This window comes from Anoplopoma fimbria, chromosome 11 (assembly GCF_027596085.1).
Source record: "Anoplopoma fimbria isolate UVic2021 breed Golden Eagle Sablefish chromosome 11, Afim_UVic_2022, whole genome shotgun sequence".
NCBI lineage: Eukaryota > Metazoa > Chordata > Actinopteri > Perciformes > Anoplopomatidae > Anoplopoma > Anoplopoma fimbria.
In genome coordinates, this window is record NC_072459.1 from 5,589,925 (window position 1) to 5,606,992 (window position 17,068).

A 17,068-nucleotide genomic window follows, 5' to 3' on the forward strand; every position below is an offset into this window, starting at 1 on the left:
ACTTGGTTAGGTCTTTTTTTGTGAAATTCACAAATTGCATTGATTTAGGCGGTGCCTTCTGTGATTCCCATACTTTAACTATTGTCCATCTGTTCTGGAAATTTATACATACCCGTAAACTGTGGCAACATATTTGTTGCAAAGTTATACATTCATAAATTTAACTTTTCTAAAGTAAACTTCACTTTCATCTTTTTAAGAAAGAAAGAAGGCAAGGTATATCAGGACGATAATAATAATAATAAAAAATCATAATATTAGCCCAAACACAAATAAGCAATTAAGTCTGTGCTCCCATTTAAATGTTTATATGTCTGATATCTATTTATTTTATTCAAGTTAACCTCTGACAAGTTTTATGTTATTTAGTTTCATTTTCTGGTGCTGTTTTTTTTTTAACTTTTCACATTGATTTCCTTTTCTATATATATTTAACTTATTATTTGTTTAATTGGAAAAATTGCTGGTAATTTGAATTATTGCATTGTTAACTGATTAAATTATTTTTTTAATGAGACCAGATTTGGATTTGGACAAAACTAAGGGTACTAATTTAGGTCAGGCACATCCACAGTTCTTAATTTATCTATCCACCAAAATACCCTGTAACATTAATTCATAATTGACCATTGTCACTTAATTCACAGAGGGACCCATTTGCCAATATTAGTTAAGTAGGTACACAACAAATTGAACACAATGACTGTGGAGAAATGTACAGTTTATTTGATTATGTGGTTTATTTTAATAAAAAGCCAACAAACACAAACTGTCATGCAAATGAATAAGGCCTGTAGAGGAATCAAAGATAAAAAAATTATAATAATTTAAAAGAACGCCTACAGTAAACACACTTTACTCACTGGTGAAACGTACCAACTCATTTATAATTGGGTATTGCCACTGTGTAGGACAACCTACGTCCAATCAGGATTTTTCCCTTTCCCAAAGCAGTGTTCAGGCACTAACAGTGGTCGATATCTGCAGTGCTGAAACCAGACCTTGGCTCCAACAGACAAGCCTTCAGATTTTGGGTAAATGGCACCATTCAGTGGATAACAATAAAACTACGCCCGGACTCGAGTACCGTCGCAGTTGGGTATTTTAAAAAATGACCCACTCACTCATGTGGATTTCTTCTCATTTTATAGTTCGGTAACTGTTCTTTTTTAAATAATTGTTTGTTTTTTATTTAGGATTTCAAAAACTCATGGGTGAATTATCACTAGGAAGTTACATTTGGATTTGTAGAGTGTTTTTATGTGCTAACTTATATTAAAGGCTGGTTTGAATGATTAATACAGCCGATTAGTAAGCTCACAGAAGATTATTATAATGACAATACCACTTTTTTAAAAAGCACCTGTCAAAACATGATGTTATGTTATGTTTTGTTTTAATTACATTATATTATATAAATGTATATTATATTACATATATTGATATTATATTATATGATATAAGTTTATATTACATTATATTATATAAATGTATATTATATTATATAAATGTATACTGTATTATATATATTATATACATTTATATTATATATATGATATAAGTTTATATTACATTATATTATATTATATACATTTATATTATATTATATAAATTGATATTATATGATATACGTTTATATTATATTATATAAATGTATATTATATACATTTATATTATATTATATAAGTTTATATTATATTATATTATATACATTTATATTATATTATATAAATTGATATTATATTATATTAAATTATATGATATAAGTTTATATTACATTATATTATATAAATGTATATTATATTATATTATATACATTTATATTATATATATTATATACATTTATATTATATTATATAATTTATATTATATTATATTATATTATATACATTTATATTATATTATATATTATATTATATTATATATATTATATTATATTATATTATATAATTATATTATTATATATTATATAAGTTTATAATTATATTATATTATATATATTATATATTATATAATATTTATATTATATTATATATATTATATATTATATATATATTATATTATATTATATACATTTATATTATATTATATTATATACATTTATATATATATATATTATATATATTATATTATATTATTACATTATATATATACATATATTATATTATATTATTATATATTATATTATATAAATTTATATTATATTATATTATATAATATATATTTATATTATATTATATAATATACATTTATATTATATTATATTATATATTATATATTATATATATAAGTTTATATATTATATAATTTATATTATATTATATAATTTATATTATATATATTATATATTTATATATATATATTATATAGTTTATATTATATATATATATTATATACATTTATATTATATAAGTTTATATTATATTATATTATATAATTTATATTATATTATATTATATATTTATATTATATTATATAAATTATATTATATTATATGAAATTATATGATATAAGTTGATATTACATTATATTATATAAATGTATATTATATTATATATATTTATATTATATATATTATATACGTTTATATTATATATATTATATAAGTTTATATTATAGATATATTATATTATATACATTTATATATTATATTATATACATTATATTATTATATATATAGTTTATATTATATTATATTATATACATTTATATTATATTATATAAATTATATTATATTATATGAAATGATATGTTTATATTACATTATATTATATAAAGTATATTATATTATATACATTTATATTATATATATTATATATATATATTATATTATATATTTATATTTATATTTATATATATATTATATAAGTTTATATTACAGTATATTATATTATATACATTTATATTATATAAATTATATATTATATTATATGATATAAGTTTATATTACATTATATTATATAAATTGATATTATATTATATTATATACATTTATATTATATACATTTATATTATATTATATTACATACGTTTATATTATATTATATTATATTATATTATATACATTTATATTACATTATATTATATTACATACGTTTATATTATTATTAAATTATGTTCTAACAGAGCTGTTTCCACGATAAAACTTGCACTCTCTCGCAAGCTTGAGTTAAGAGGAATTTTCAATGTGGTTCTTTTGTGTCAATGCTGTGACGTACGTCTGTGAGAACCAATCAAATCCCGAGTAAAACTCTCAAGCCCAACCTGCAGTGCTCATGTGGCCAATCACAGTCGACATCTGCTCCAGTGGGCGGGACTTAGCGAATAACAGGATAGTCTGTGTTGTATATATTTGGACGTCGGCGACTAGGAGGAATAGTTAGCTAGGCTTATCCTCACAGATGGTGGCAGAGAGTGTCCAACGCTAAATCATAGTGCGAAATATTAAAAACAGAAAACATTATTCATGGATTTATTCACATAATTATTTATTCAGTGTCCAGGTAGTCATATATTAACACATTAAAAGCTCATTAACTTGAGTGTTGGTGCATTAAATGGAGGAGAAGAAGGAAGACGGGGACTCGGAGATACAGGAACACGGACCCGAGCACTGGTTCTCAAAATGGGAGCGGCAGTGTCTGTCCGAGGCGGAGCAGAGGGAGCCGAGCGAGGAGGAGGCCGACCCGGACCAGGACAAGCTGTGGCACCTCTTCCAGAACTCCGCCACCGCCGTGGCTCAGCTCTACAAAGGTCCGCGGCCGCTCTACGTCCGCTGTCTGGTGTTACTGTTACTGTTGCTAGTGTTAGTGTTAGTGGTGACCGGCTGCTCCGCTAGCGTCGCTAACGGCAACGCTAACTAGCTTGCGAACATTCGAACGCGAGCGTCACTGTAAACTAACGGCAGAAGGCTAACTAGCTCGCTAGCGTCACCAACGGCAGAACGCTAGCTAGCTCCCGAGCGTTCTAACGCTAGCGTCACCAACGGCAGAACGCTAGCTAGCTCCCGAGCGTTCTAACGCTAGCGTCACTAACGGCAACGCTAGCTAGCTCGCCAGCATTCGAACGCTAGCGTCACTGTAAACTAACGGCAGAAGGCTAACTAGCTTAGTGAGCGTCGCTAACGGCAACGCTCACTAGCTAGCGAGCGTTCTACCGCTAGCGTCACCAACGGCAGGACGCCAGCTCTTGAGCAGAGAACTCTCTGGCCACCAACGTCTACAGCTGGTCTGGCGATGCTACATGTAGCTCAGCTGTGTTTAGCCTGAGAGAATAATAAAGAGTTATGAACTCAAACGTCGTTACACGTCCGGTGTGACTGTTAAACAGACACACGTTTAGTTGATCTCACGTTAATTAAAACAGGCTTTAATGGGTGTTGTGAGGTTAGAAACGTCACGCTAGTTACAAAATGGCGACGGTCACAACACTCGTAGCTACGCGACGTCAGAGGGTCTGACTCTGACGTCACGGCTCACACAGGACACACGTCACACAGCAGAGAGACCAGTCAAAGCACAACACTGAACTATTAACATTAACATTAGTAGTATTATTATTATGACCAGAAGCCTGGTTTGCTGCTGAGTGGACAGGTTATAACCACAAAATGGCCTCACTGACACTCTGACTCTCCTCTTTCCTGCTGAGGAGGCAGTTAAGTTGTGTCGGTGCTTTCTGGTCATCTAGTTTCCTGCTGACAGTTATTTTTATGCCAAACTGTCCCTGTGTAGATGTAGATGTAGATGCAAGACAAAATGGCTGAATGAAAATGATCCTCACGCCTCTCTCAGATGCTGATTCTCATCCTTTTTAGGTCACGTTAATCATTACGTTACATTACAGTCATTCAGCAGAAGCTTTTATCCAAAGAGACTTACAATAAGTGTATTCAACATAGGTATTCAAGAGAACTACTAGTCACCAGAAGTCATAAGTGCATCTCCTTTCTTAAACAAGCATCTAAGAGCATAAACCAGAGCAAAAGTACAGAAACAAACTAATACGAATACAATAAGTGCAACAGACTAATACGAATACAATAAGTGCAACAAACTAATACGAATACAATATTACATATCATTCACCCATTCACACACTGATGACAGGCTACCATGCAAGGTGCCACCATCAGACTCTAACTAACATTCATGCAACATCCAGTCCACACCGATGGATTAACGTGACCTAAAAAGGATGAGAATCAGCATCGGAGTGAGGAGTGAGGATCATTCTCATTCAGCCATTTTGTCTTGCATCTACAAAGCCTTCGGGAGCAACTTGGGGTTAGGTGTCTTGCCCAAGGACACATCGACTGCCGAAGCCGGGTATCGAACCACCGATCCTCTGATTGGAGAACTACCTTGCTCTCCACTACGCCACAGCCGCCCCAAAGAGTGTTTTGCTTTTAGATTACAGCCACATGTAAGGAATAAAAACATCCCCCCCCTCTTCTTCCCTTTTTCCTCCCACAGACAGAGTATGCCATCAGCAGGGTCTGTCATTGTGGGTGCCATTTCAAAACTCTGCAACAGCAGTGACCAACCTCTACAAAGGTATCTAACCACATCCCTCTTCTCTACATCCTGGGATGTATTGATCTGGAAACTACTACACCTACAGTTGTTGTACTTAATTCGTCAATATGGTCTGTTGCTGTCCAATGTAGATGTGGTTATTGATTGACTCATCGAACAAATGGTAAACAGACATACTTCTCGTTGTTGTCAGATCCATATTGATTAGGCTTGTAGGTTTTTGTATGACAGTGAAAGACATGTTCACTGTAGGGTTGAAAAGACTAAAAAAACACTAAATTCTCTATAACAATGTCAGGAATTCACCAGTGAAACAGAGGTGGTTTGTTGTAGTAAGAATGAGATTGTACTGGACTTAACTCCTAACTTGTCACTCTACCGCCCATAAAACAGGAAGAGCTAGTGGGTGGTGGTTAGTTCATCAAAACATACAGAACTAGAGATGTATACATTATAACCCTATTATACTAAGAGTTCCTAAGGATTCTGTTCTTGTATCAAAACATTGTCCCTGTGGAAATGATCATGCATATTTGCTTGGCTTTGGACTTAATGAAAATAATATAATACTAATGTTTATTATTTTTTAATGATGTTTTTCGCCCTCAGAGAGTGCGGAGGCCCATCAGAGAAGCTTTGATCGGGGCATCCAGATAGGCCACCAACGCCGTAATAAGGTGGGTCTTGTTCTCCTGTTACCTTTGTTGTGATGTTAAACCTCCCCGTCATCATTTTTTGGACGGTTGAGTACATCAAACAGTGTTTAACTGACGGATGGCTAACACTTTTATCGGATTGCAGGACATGTTGGCCTGGGTGAAGAAGCGCCGGAGAACCATCCGTAGGGAGGATCTTATCAGCTTTCTGTGCGGCAAAGCACCGCCACACAGGAGTAGCAGGGCCAACCCCCGGCTGGCCATGGTGGCCCCCAGCCGAGCAAATTCACCAGCTGAGACTGGCTCATCTGTGGAAACAGACCTCCAGCCCTTCAGGGAGGCCATAGCACTGCATGGTGAGTGAAAGTCTGGCACACACCTTACACACCAGTCGTCATTCTAGCCACCCAAACAGATATGCGTGACAACCCAGGAGGAAGCTTCATTGTTGGATAGAAAATTGTTTGTCCTGCTGGTCTGTATGGAGGACCACTAATGTTGCATATCTGTTTTTGTGTGGGCATGCTCAAACTTTAGATTCCTCAAAGTGTAGTCGGGGACCTACTGATTCTACATATTTAAGGTTTGGCAATGTACTATAGACCGGTTGGGAGATATGGTATTTCATATGGAGAACATTTTTTTAAATACATACTAGCTCATTTACTAATACACAGGTAATAAATTGTGTTTAAGTCCGAAAACAAGTACAAAAAGTTAGTTTGTGTAAGGGAGTGTGCTTTTCCTTCAGTCATAATACTCAAGTCACATGTGGCTCAGAGATAAGGGTATGTTGTGCTTTGGCCAGTGGGGAAAGAGGGCATCCCCTTCTTGGCCCCTTGTATGTGTGTGTTTGTTTCTGAGAAGGAACATTTCCCTTAATCAAAAGCAAAGTAGTTTGTCAGTGATGTGTTTATTTTTAAATGTACAGCTGTAATTGTTTGTTTGTTCAGTTTCATTACAGTACGTTGGTATTTTTGCTGAGCGGTCATTGCAAACGGATATTCTGAGCTTTATCCGAAGGTCTCCACATTTGAAAGGGTAGCTGAGGTTAGGGTGGATGATGTTAGGCATTTGGTGGTTTAGGTTACAGAAACACAAGTTCAGTCCGTGTCAGGAGGTTTCAGCGCGTCTCCTTTCTCAGTTATCAGAGGCCATTTGCATTTCACCACTTCTGTTTGTGTGTGTGTGTGTTGGGAAAGACAGTCATGTTGATTTACATGGACGGATCGTGATTCATACTTGTGTTAACTGCACCCTTGACTCTTTTTTTTAGACAATCAAATTCACAAATTTTTGTTCATGTGCACAAACTTTGTGTTTCTAACAAATGTGTATCAGTTGTTGTGTATTTTCATAATATCAGTGTGAAATGATAAAGTGATAAAGCTGGGTCATGAATACAGAACATAATGTACTCAACCATTTAGACAGCATTTTCATTCTTACAGTTGGTAGATGGAAATGTTTTCTTGACTTGTTTGCCACACTGTTGTTTGAAGTTATCCCCGTCACCTCCCTTGTAAGGTTACAGGTACAGTTTCCAGAAATCCAACTTCAGCCATACATGTTCAGTCATTTTGTTCAGCCTGTAGTTTTGGCACTGAGTCATTGTCATTCTGAAGAAGCTTTAACTTGACTCCTCTTCTCTTCTAAAATCCAAAATGGAGCCTGAGTGGCCTTTGAGAAATGATGGGAGTCGTGTCAAAGACCTGTTTACTCGCTGTCACCTTTCCCAAGACAAGGGAAAGTTTAACGTAGTTACAAATTTAAATAGTCCATAACTGTGTCTCTGAGAGAAAAGAAAGTGGCATGCCCTTTACATCTTTAAATGAGGTCTGAGAAAAAAGGTGCGATTGAACATTCAAAAACTAGACGTCCCACTCTCCTTCCCCCTTTTCATTTCATTCACTTTAGAAGAAGTGGTTGCTGGTTCGTTGCACAACCTGTATATTGTCTGGTCGAGTGAAGTGAAACTCAGACAGTCACATCAAGTGGTGAATCTTTGGTGTTTTAGGTAATGAAGTCATTTTGCAACATGTCTGTAGCCCAACATTGGCTCTAGATTTAGGGTTACTTTGTGCGGTGTTTCAAGATTCATGTAATGTGATCTAAGGCTGTGGCTATCTAGTTTTATGAAACATTTAGCTTGTCATCTAAGCAGTGGTGTAAGCAGTTATATGGCAAATAACTACTTATCTCTCAGTCGGCATTACATATACAGTATACCCACCTCTAAATCCCCACTGATGTGCATCTCTGGTTGACTTTGTTTAAAGGATTTATGACATTGAGTAATTAACCGTAGCTTCTCAGCGATTGAAGGCATTTCTCTCATTTTGATAATCTAACTGGTGACAACACATGAGCTAAGGTTGTAAGGACTATGGTTATTGGTAGTTTTTGTTTTTGTTTAAATATGATGAATTATAAAGGTATGGGTTATTGTTATCGGTGTGCACTAGGTAAGAACGTTTTAACAAAATCTTTGCTATCCTGTTGCTGATTCTGCGGCAAGTGTTAATCATGTCATATCTGAAACCTTTTAAATTTATTTTTACCCCATTTAAAAACTCTCAATTATATAATGCAACACTATCAAGATTATCAAACAGTAGCCTTACTTATCCGTCTTAATTCTCCAACTGATGCCCTATGTCTGTTTCTGCTCTCTCTCCTGTCTCCTCCTCCTTCCACAGGTTTGAGTGGAGCCATGGCGAGTATCAGTGTGCGCTCTGGTGCTCCAGGGTCTCCCACACACGTGAGTGGGAGCAGCAGCAACGGAGGCGCTGCCGGTGTAGGCGGTTCCTCCGGCTCGGGGCCGGTGTGCCGCAGCAGGCGCAACGGGCTCCAAGACGTCGACCTGAACACTTTCATCTCGGAAGAGATGGCACTGCATCTGGACTCTACAGGCTCCGCCTCTGCCGGAGGGGGAGGGACCAGGAAACGAAACTCCACCCAGTGTAGTGACGTCATCACAGACTCCCCTACACACAAACGCAACAGGATGATCTGATCTGCTGCCTGCCTATGTATGTGTGTGTGAGGGGGTGGGGGAAAAGCCTTCAAAGCCAAGGCTAGGAGAAAGGGGGATGGATGGGCTTATGTGGGACAGACGGACAGACACACAGACATTCGGATGCCTCGCTGTGCAAAAGAACCCGGGCTGAAAATGAAAACAGGGACTGAAGATCTCGGTGTATTCAAACGTTGAATGAATTCTATTCCTTGTCTCCTTTCCCCACACTATTACTACAAATCACTGAACTGCAAATCAGAACACCTGACGTGTGTGTGTGTGTGTGTGTGTGTTTGTCACTGGGAGCTCTGGACGACATCAAACGCTCTTCAGACATCGCCTCCCTGGACAGGAGACAACGAAGGAAGTCACCAACTCATGCTGGGGTGCAGAGAGTCCTCTAAAGGGGCGAAAATGCACCGTGCTGCTCGACAAGCCACTTGATCCTTGACACATGTGTGCCCTTCCCTCCCTCAACCTCACTCATCCTCACCCACCACCTTAATAAGGAAGTGAGGGCCATGATCAAATCGTCTCACTCAACGAACCGAGTTGCACGCCAAATGTTGGACCCAACTCTTGTCAGAGACTCGCCTCTGCGTCAAACAACCCACCTGTTCTTTCTGTTTCTTCATCATTGCAGCTCTCAGTTGACGTTGTCCGTCGGCGGTGGAGCTAACTCGCCCAGTAGGAGAACATCTGTGGCATCATCCTGCATCCCGCTTGTAGCCAGTTCTCTGGCTACTAGGTTGATGGCTTATGACTTTATTCTCTGCTAACTACTCTGCTTCAACAGTGGCTTAATTTAGTTCAGCCAGTTGCCCTTTTTTGTTTTTAGTTCTTCAACCACCAGTGTTAAAATTCTAGGTTTGTTGCCACTGTTTGCAGCAGTGATAGCCAAGTTGATTTGCGTTTTTTTCTCCACCTTGTTTTATTTTGTTTTGTTGTTGAGGATAATGGAAAAGGAAAAATAATTTTTCTTTGCGTATACAGCTTGTCAGACGGCCCGTCTGCTGACTGCCCTCTCCCCCCTCTACCCTCGTCTTATTACGAAAGCAGCTGCTGTTTTATGTGATCTTGTGATTATTCTGATGAGTTGCAATAAGGATTTTTTGCACTTAGCTTTCACCTCTAACTCATGCAAACAAATCGGCTCTTCCATTGTATCCCAGTTGTAGCCTCATCCAGCCCACACATTACTCACATGGTTGCTGCTTAGAGAAGGTAAACACTTGGTAATGACTAGAAATGGAGCCCTCACGCTCACCTCTGGTTCCAACAGCTCTTCGAAAGTATTTGATCACGTTGTAGAGTGTTTCCTGCGTGTGAGCTTTACTTGTATTCAAAGACTCCGAGTCGTTCCCTGTCTGACAAATGATTTAATTTATCTTCAGATATTCGGTGCTGTAAAGGAGGCATAAATCAAAGAAATGTTTACAAAGGTAGCGTTTCTCAACAGACCCACTAAGCATGGCAGCCGGTGCTCACAAGGCGCTGGAGTATTTGGATAGAGTGTCTGATTTGGGGTGTCGGCACACCGTCGGCTTTCTGTTAAAGGGGTGTGTGCATTAATAAGACGTGGATGAGTTTGGTTCTACTTGGTACAGGATGATGCAACTCTGGGCTTGTTTCATTCTTGAAATGGTTGTTGCCTTCCATCCTTCTGTAACGGAGAAGGGGAGGAGACACTGATATCACATGAGTCAGAAATATGGGTATACTTAGCCGTTTGTAAAGTCATATAAACTGGTTCTGCGTAGATTTCTAAGGTCTTAACAAAACAATTAGTGGAGTTAAAGCTAAACTCAAATTGTTGGAATATGCTTTCATGTAGCATAGGAAGCTAACAAAGTGTAAATGATTAAATATTATTAAATCTTGAGTCGTCTAGTTATCAAACCAATTCTAAATATAGTAGAGTTAGTATAGTTATCGGGGCGTAAACCTCTGAGCTGTACCTGTAATACCCGCTGCAGCTGACTTCTGAGATGTCAGTGGACTCCTCCTCTTTTTCCTCCTTTTTTGTTGACTTTTTCACGTCCCCTCACCTTTATGACCTGGAAAGTGGGTTTTCTTTAGTTGTATAAAGCATGCCAGTTTTTAACTTCTGTTACATTTTGGTCACAGATTTCATTTTTTTTGCGTTTAGAGGTTGGCTTTTATATTCACACACAATTTGCTGGCTTGTCGGTGAAAGAGGACACCCGGCTGAGATTTGTTTCTTCTGTCAAAGCGAAGAGTTCTGCGTTTAGGAGTTAGTTCTCACATACAAGTGAAAACCACTGAATTAGACTGATGGAAATGTAAACATTTTTATATTGGAAAAGTGAGATTTGATTTGCTTACAGTGAGCTTCTGATTATTGTGAAGGAGTTCACGGTGAGGATTCATGTCGGTCTTGGTTTAAAACTGTATCTGAAAGTCAAACAATGTCTTTTAAGTTCTGGGCAGCTTCAGCTAGCACAGTTCTTTTGAATAATGTAACATAGGAAGGATTCATGTTTCTCCAATAAGAACTTTGCCCTAAAAAGTCCCATTTGGAGTCCATCAGGCCGTTTTAGACTCTGGGACTCTGCTCATGGAAGAATCTAATGATGGAGTGAATCCTCACAGCTTGTCCACACGCTCTTCATTCAATCAGAGGAATGCATTTAGAATATTTTAGGCTCTTTTCTTTGTCGAGGCACTTTACTCATCGTTTTGTGTCCAACACTCCACAATGGCATCAGTAGCATTCATGACTGAAACCAAATGGCGTGTGTTGTTACAAATTAGTAGTTATAACCTCCCAGTGTTTCTGTTGCATGACCACCTGTCAGTTAAAGGGAAGATGTGAAGTGTCTGCTGACGGGAAAAATAGACTCAAATTCAGACTATCAAAGGATGGATCTTTCTCCAAAGGCCCGACTCCAGCGTCGGCTGTGAGCAGGATTGTGTCGTCTTTCTAATCCCACTGTTCACCCTGCAGCGCTGACCCCCATTGATTAGCTGGTTTATAACGGAGGGGGCACTTGGTGTTTTTGTTTTCTTCCCCGGAGCCAGTCGCCGGCCTTCATCCACATTGTTTCAAAAGGCTGACTCATGCCACATGTCTCTGGAGCCAACACTATTATCAACAGTTTCTTGATACTTATTTGTTTAAAAAAAATAATAAATGGCTAATCTATATACTTAACATTTAATTGTTGGTATGATATATGTGGTTCACATTGTAAAATAAATAAAACCATTGAGTTGAAATCGGACGGACTATGTTTCATTTAAAAAAAATGGGAGACTTGTTTGATTTGGATTTACTTAATATTTTAATATTTAGGGTTCTCTTTTAATAAATACAGGCATTTAACTGCTTACTTACAGCTCTTTAACTTGGGTTGTATAAGTCACATTAAATTATCAGTTGAGAGTAAATAAACAAAGCAAACATTTCAGGCAAAGAAAGCTTAGTTTTCTTTTCCTTCTTCACTGTGTTTGTAGGTATTTTAATGAACTTGCACAGGTCCTCCCCAATAGATCGACTTGTGAGTTATTATTGAGGAACAGTTATCAGGTAAAGGATCATTTGCCATTTTTCGTGTATTTGATTCTATTGTTTTGTCAAAGGAGGTCCCAAGGCTGAACATTTACACATTTCACAAGAGGAACTGCATAAAGCAAGAAAAAACAAACTGACTGACTGTTCTGTAGTAAAAGATGGCTCCTCTCTCGGTGGCATTTCTGAGTTCTGGTGAGTTCATTTCTGGACTGATCTATTCAATGATCAGAGATTATATTTTATAGCAGCGCTGCCTTAAGGCACTGGATGGCGCCAGAGGACCACATTAAAAACACTTTTTCTACACGTCATAAGTCTATAATGAAGACGGGAGGCCTGTAAAGTTTGTATTACTGTTCTGATTCTGTAGCAAATCATTTTCAATGTCCATCTCTGTACGATCTCACATTGTGATAAACTGCTTAACCTTTCCAGTCATCTGTCAACATGGAGGCTAACGATGCAGGAGTCAAACTTTACAAACGTTTGAAGGGAGGGAAATTCATTCAACACGTTTGTTAGACCTCAAGGATGCACACTGTGTTTTGGTGAGGGGGGAAAAATGAGCGTAAACTTAACTTTTATTAACAAGAAAACAGCACAGAGAAGCTTTAAAGGTGATATGACTAACAATTAGCTTTAAGTTGTATACAAGTCATACTGTGTGTATTCTTGAGGTCTTACAGAGTGCATTGCTTTCCTTGTAAAAGATTTGTAAAGCTAATTCTGTAAATATTGAGGAAAAAAAACCCATCCATGTTAAATTTCCTAGTCTTCCTCTTCTTAGTTGGCATATTTGTTACGTGTCTTTGCGCATTACCGCCAATAGATAATAAGCAGAACAGCATGAACAAACAGACATTGCCCCTTGAGGTACCTTACATAAATTGGCAGCAGCCTTTATATCTAATAGCATAGTATGACCCAAGATAAATGCTCTGGAGATGATATTATGGAGTAAAAAACAAAACAACTAGCACTTTAAAAGAATAAGCGATGACAGAATCGAGTCCACATAAGTCGTTTTTTCAAGCATTTATATTTATTTAATTGCTGCACTGTTTTAGGTGTTGGATTTGGGCATTGTATGCTCATAGAAAATGACAAAAAGGCAAAACGGGGCGGTCCTGCACACCAGCATAATCAAACTAACATCGCAGTTGATCAATTGAAACATAAAGAAATCTAAATATTATTAGTATTATTATTAGTATTAAATAAGTTCTATGATAACTTCAATTAGCTAGTTAAGGAGAAAGAAAACAAGTTCTTCAATATTAGAAATAAAATTACAGAGTAAAACAGGAAACATTTCACTAATTGCTGATTTAACTGTACTGCTCTGTTTCCTTAATGAAATGTGGACACAAATGACGCACATGTACAGCCAACGTCCTCAATCATAACTGTTGTTTCTATTGTTTTGGTCCACGGGTTTCGTACAGTATATTACAAGCTGTGTTCATACACCTGCACCCTTCGCCTCCTTCCTAACAAAGCTCCTCCCCTTTCTCACCTTCAGCTACAGCCGCTGCCAGAGAGCGGAGTTTGTGTTTATCATCAGCCACACCGAGGTCTTTGAGCTTCTCGATGGTTAACGTGAGTGAGCCGTGTGCAGTTTATTAAAGACTTTTCAAGACTCTCGCTGCAATTTGGAGCTGCAGACAACATACACAGTTGCCTTCTGCAGCTATAAATTACTGTAAAATCATGTAAATGTTCTTAAAAGGACAAAATATTTGTCCTTGGGCAGAGAAACTCAGGGCCTTTGTGAGGTGAAGGACAGAAGGTGAGCTCTCAGAGTCCATTTCTTGTGAGAGACCCCGACCCTGACCTGTTACTGGCTGGAAAGGGTTTGGGTCCTTCTGATGGTTTTGAGAACAGGTCTCAGATCTGGCTGAGAGGCAGGAACTTCTGGTAATAACTCTTGGTTACATCAATCATGAGGTCCTGCGTGCATTCTGGGAGCTCTGCAGAAAATAGACCTGAGGGAGAGAAAGACGTACACAGGTAAAGACATGGTGGATAAACAGAAAGTGGAGGCGTCAGGTGTATGTTTTGTGTGTTGTAGCTGACCTGGGCATCCAGAGAAGACGGTGAAAGGCGGCACCACGGTCTCAGGAGGGAGCACGGTGTTGTCTAAGATCTTGCAGCAGTCCTTCAGCACACAGCGGCGACCCTGCACACGATACACAAAACAAGTGAACATCTGCTGCTGAGCCAAATGCTTTAACGGACTCCAATTCTTTTTTTTCATTCTGCTTATTACATCATGGTAAACAATGGGTGCTGGCTGTTCAGAACAATATAGCAGTAAGCATCCTTATAGTGTTTGGAGTCTTGTTCTTACTAAGGACCTAGTTTCAGTTAAGTCATACAACTCAGTCTATACAACTTAAAAAACATTAGTTGTATTGAATCACATCTTTACAAACAATCACAGTTAAGGACATGCATGTGTTGTACAAAATGACAGTTACATCAGACTTTCAACATGATCAACTTATGCTGTATCCACCAATGATAACGGTCCCTCCTTTTTTAGTATGACGTACTATGCTATGACATGTTTTTGACACACTTTACTATGACATTTTCAGGCCATAATGACATACTATACTATGTCCTTTTACATGTCATTTTAGTATAGTGTGTCAGAAAAAATGTCATATTACAGTATGTCATGAACAATGTCCTGCACTGTCGAGTACCCGTCCTTTCAAGTTTGCCTATTCGTTTAGCTTTTATTACTAAAGAATTGACTCGTAAATTGAAGAAAAAAAACCAGTCAATATATTATTTAACACTGAAAATAATTATCCACTTTAGAAACCAGAATCAAGACATATATCTATGCACAATTAACATAGTTCTTTGTTTAAATGACCATAATAAATTCAACTCGTTCAATTGTGGAATCAAACAAGGCAATTATAATGAAATGTAATCTGTTCCTGCTGTGGCAAAACTGCTCAAATGTGATGACGTTAAAAAAAATGAATCCAATGTGATCTTTTTGTAGTCTGTGTCGGCTCCAGGCATCTTTCCTGCAGTTTGCTGCTGAGCTCAGTTCATCTCAACATGACCACCATGTGACTGTTTCACCAGAGGCGAGAAGAGACACTGCTTCTGTTTATGCCCTCTCTCTCTTTTTGGGGCAGAGCTTTGTCTCTGTCATCATGTTGTTTTTTTCTGTTTTCCACTTCATGTGTGCTAGTGTGTGTGTGTGTGTGTGTGTGTGTGTGTGTGTGTGTGTGTGTGTGTGTGTGTGTGTGTGTGTGTGTGTGTGTGTGTGTGTGTGTGTGTCATTACACTCACTATGACACAGTTCTTGCCAATGTGGACGTAGGAACCTATCTGTGCTGCGTTGACCACACAGTCCTCCTCGATGAAGACGTGGTCTCCGATGTGCAGCGGGAAGAACGCCACCCTGGAGGAGGTATGGATGGAGGTATGGAGGAGAAAGAGATGGGGTGCAGGTGTTTGTTTAATGGGCGTGAAGCAACCAGAAATGAAGGACACAACATAAATCTGTAACACAAAGGTGAAACAATAAGTTTATAGTGGATACATTGGCTGACAGATGGATGCTTTACCCTTTGCTGAACTTCTTGAATGGTGGTCGAATGACACTCCGGCTCTTCACCACACAGTGTCTGCCCACCCTGACGTTAGCCAGGTCTCCTCTGATGATGCAGTCATTCATCACAATAGTCTGGAGGAGAGAACACAAGCTCAAAACATAAACAGAGTAATATGACAACAACATCACACAAAGCTGTGTCTTTGTTTCTTCCTTACTTTGCCATTGAGCACAATGTTCTGACTCCCACACAGCACTGACTGTCTGCTCACTTTGTTGCCAGAAGCCTAAAAAACAACAGAAAGTGTTAATAATTAAACAACAGTGTGTATTGTCCTCCTAAACTTGAAGCACAATGATTCCAGTCATCAAAGCCCAACGCCCAGTTTAGCTCCTGTTAGCTAAAGAGCTACTAGCTAGCTAACAACAGTCTAGATTACAGACACATTACCGTTTCAATGTACTCTGCTTTGTTGTACAGTATTTCAGACAACTCCATGGCTGGGATTAATTATAATATATACTTAAATATTCAATACAGTTTGTGGTAATCCAGTAATAAAGCCCCTCTATGTGTTTAGCTCTGTGCTCTGCTTCTTCTTCTTCGTCTCGTTCTATGAATGTCAATTCAGACCAGATGAGTCGAGCGCAGCATCATCGATGGAGCTCGTTATCTAAACAAATTAAAAAGTCCACAAGTATACTCGTCATATTTAAGTTGTATCCTATAAGGGTTAT

The 17,068-nt window shown here is 37.6% G+C and overlaps 2 protein-coding genes across 2 annotated transcripts; one reads left to right on the forward strand and one right to left on the reverse strand.

Annotated features, from left to right (window-relative positions):
* Positions 1–3,392: 3,392 nt before the first annotated feature.
* On the forward strand, positions 3,393–12,455 carry hapstr1a (HUWE1 associated protein modifying stress responses a). The gene is made up of 5 exons (XM_054607362.1): positions 3,393–3,753; positions 5,475–5,555; positions 6,147–6,214; positions 6,339–6,549; positions 8,893–12,455. The coding sequence occupies exons 1-5, from the start codon at positions 3,558–3,560 to the stop codon at positions 9,207–9,209; spliced, it is 873 nt and encodes a 290-aa protein (XP_054463337.1). The 5' UTR covers positions 3,393–3,557; the 3' UTR covers positions 9,210–12,455.
* A 1,255-nt stretch (positions 12,456–13,710) lies between these two features.
* On the reverse strand, positions 13,711–17,004 carry dctn5 (dynactin 5). The gene is made up of 6 exons (XM_054607782.1): positions 16,782–17,004; positions 16,549–16,617; positions 16,344–16,462; positions 16,066–16,177; positions 14,824–14,926; positions 13,711–14,732 (listed from the first exon to the last, which is right to left on the reverse strand). Exons 1-6 carry the CDS (start codon positions 16,827–16,829, stop codon positions 14,635–14,637), a joined length of 549 nt encoding a protein of 182 aa, XP_054463757.1. The 5' UTR covers positions 16,830–17,004; the 3' UTR covers positions 13,711–14,634.
* Positions 17,005–17,068: the final 64 nt, after the last annotated feature.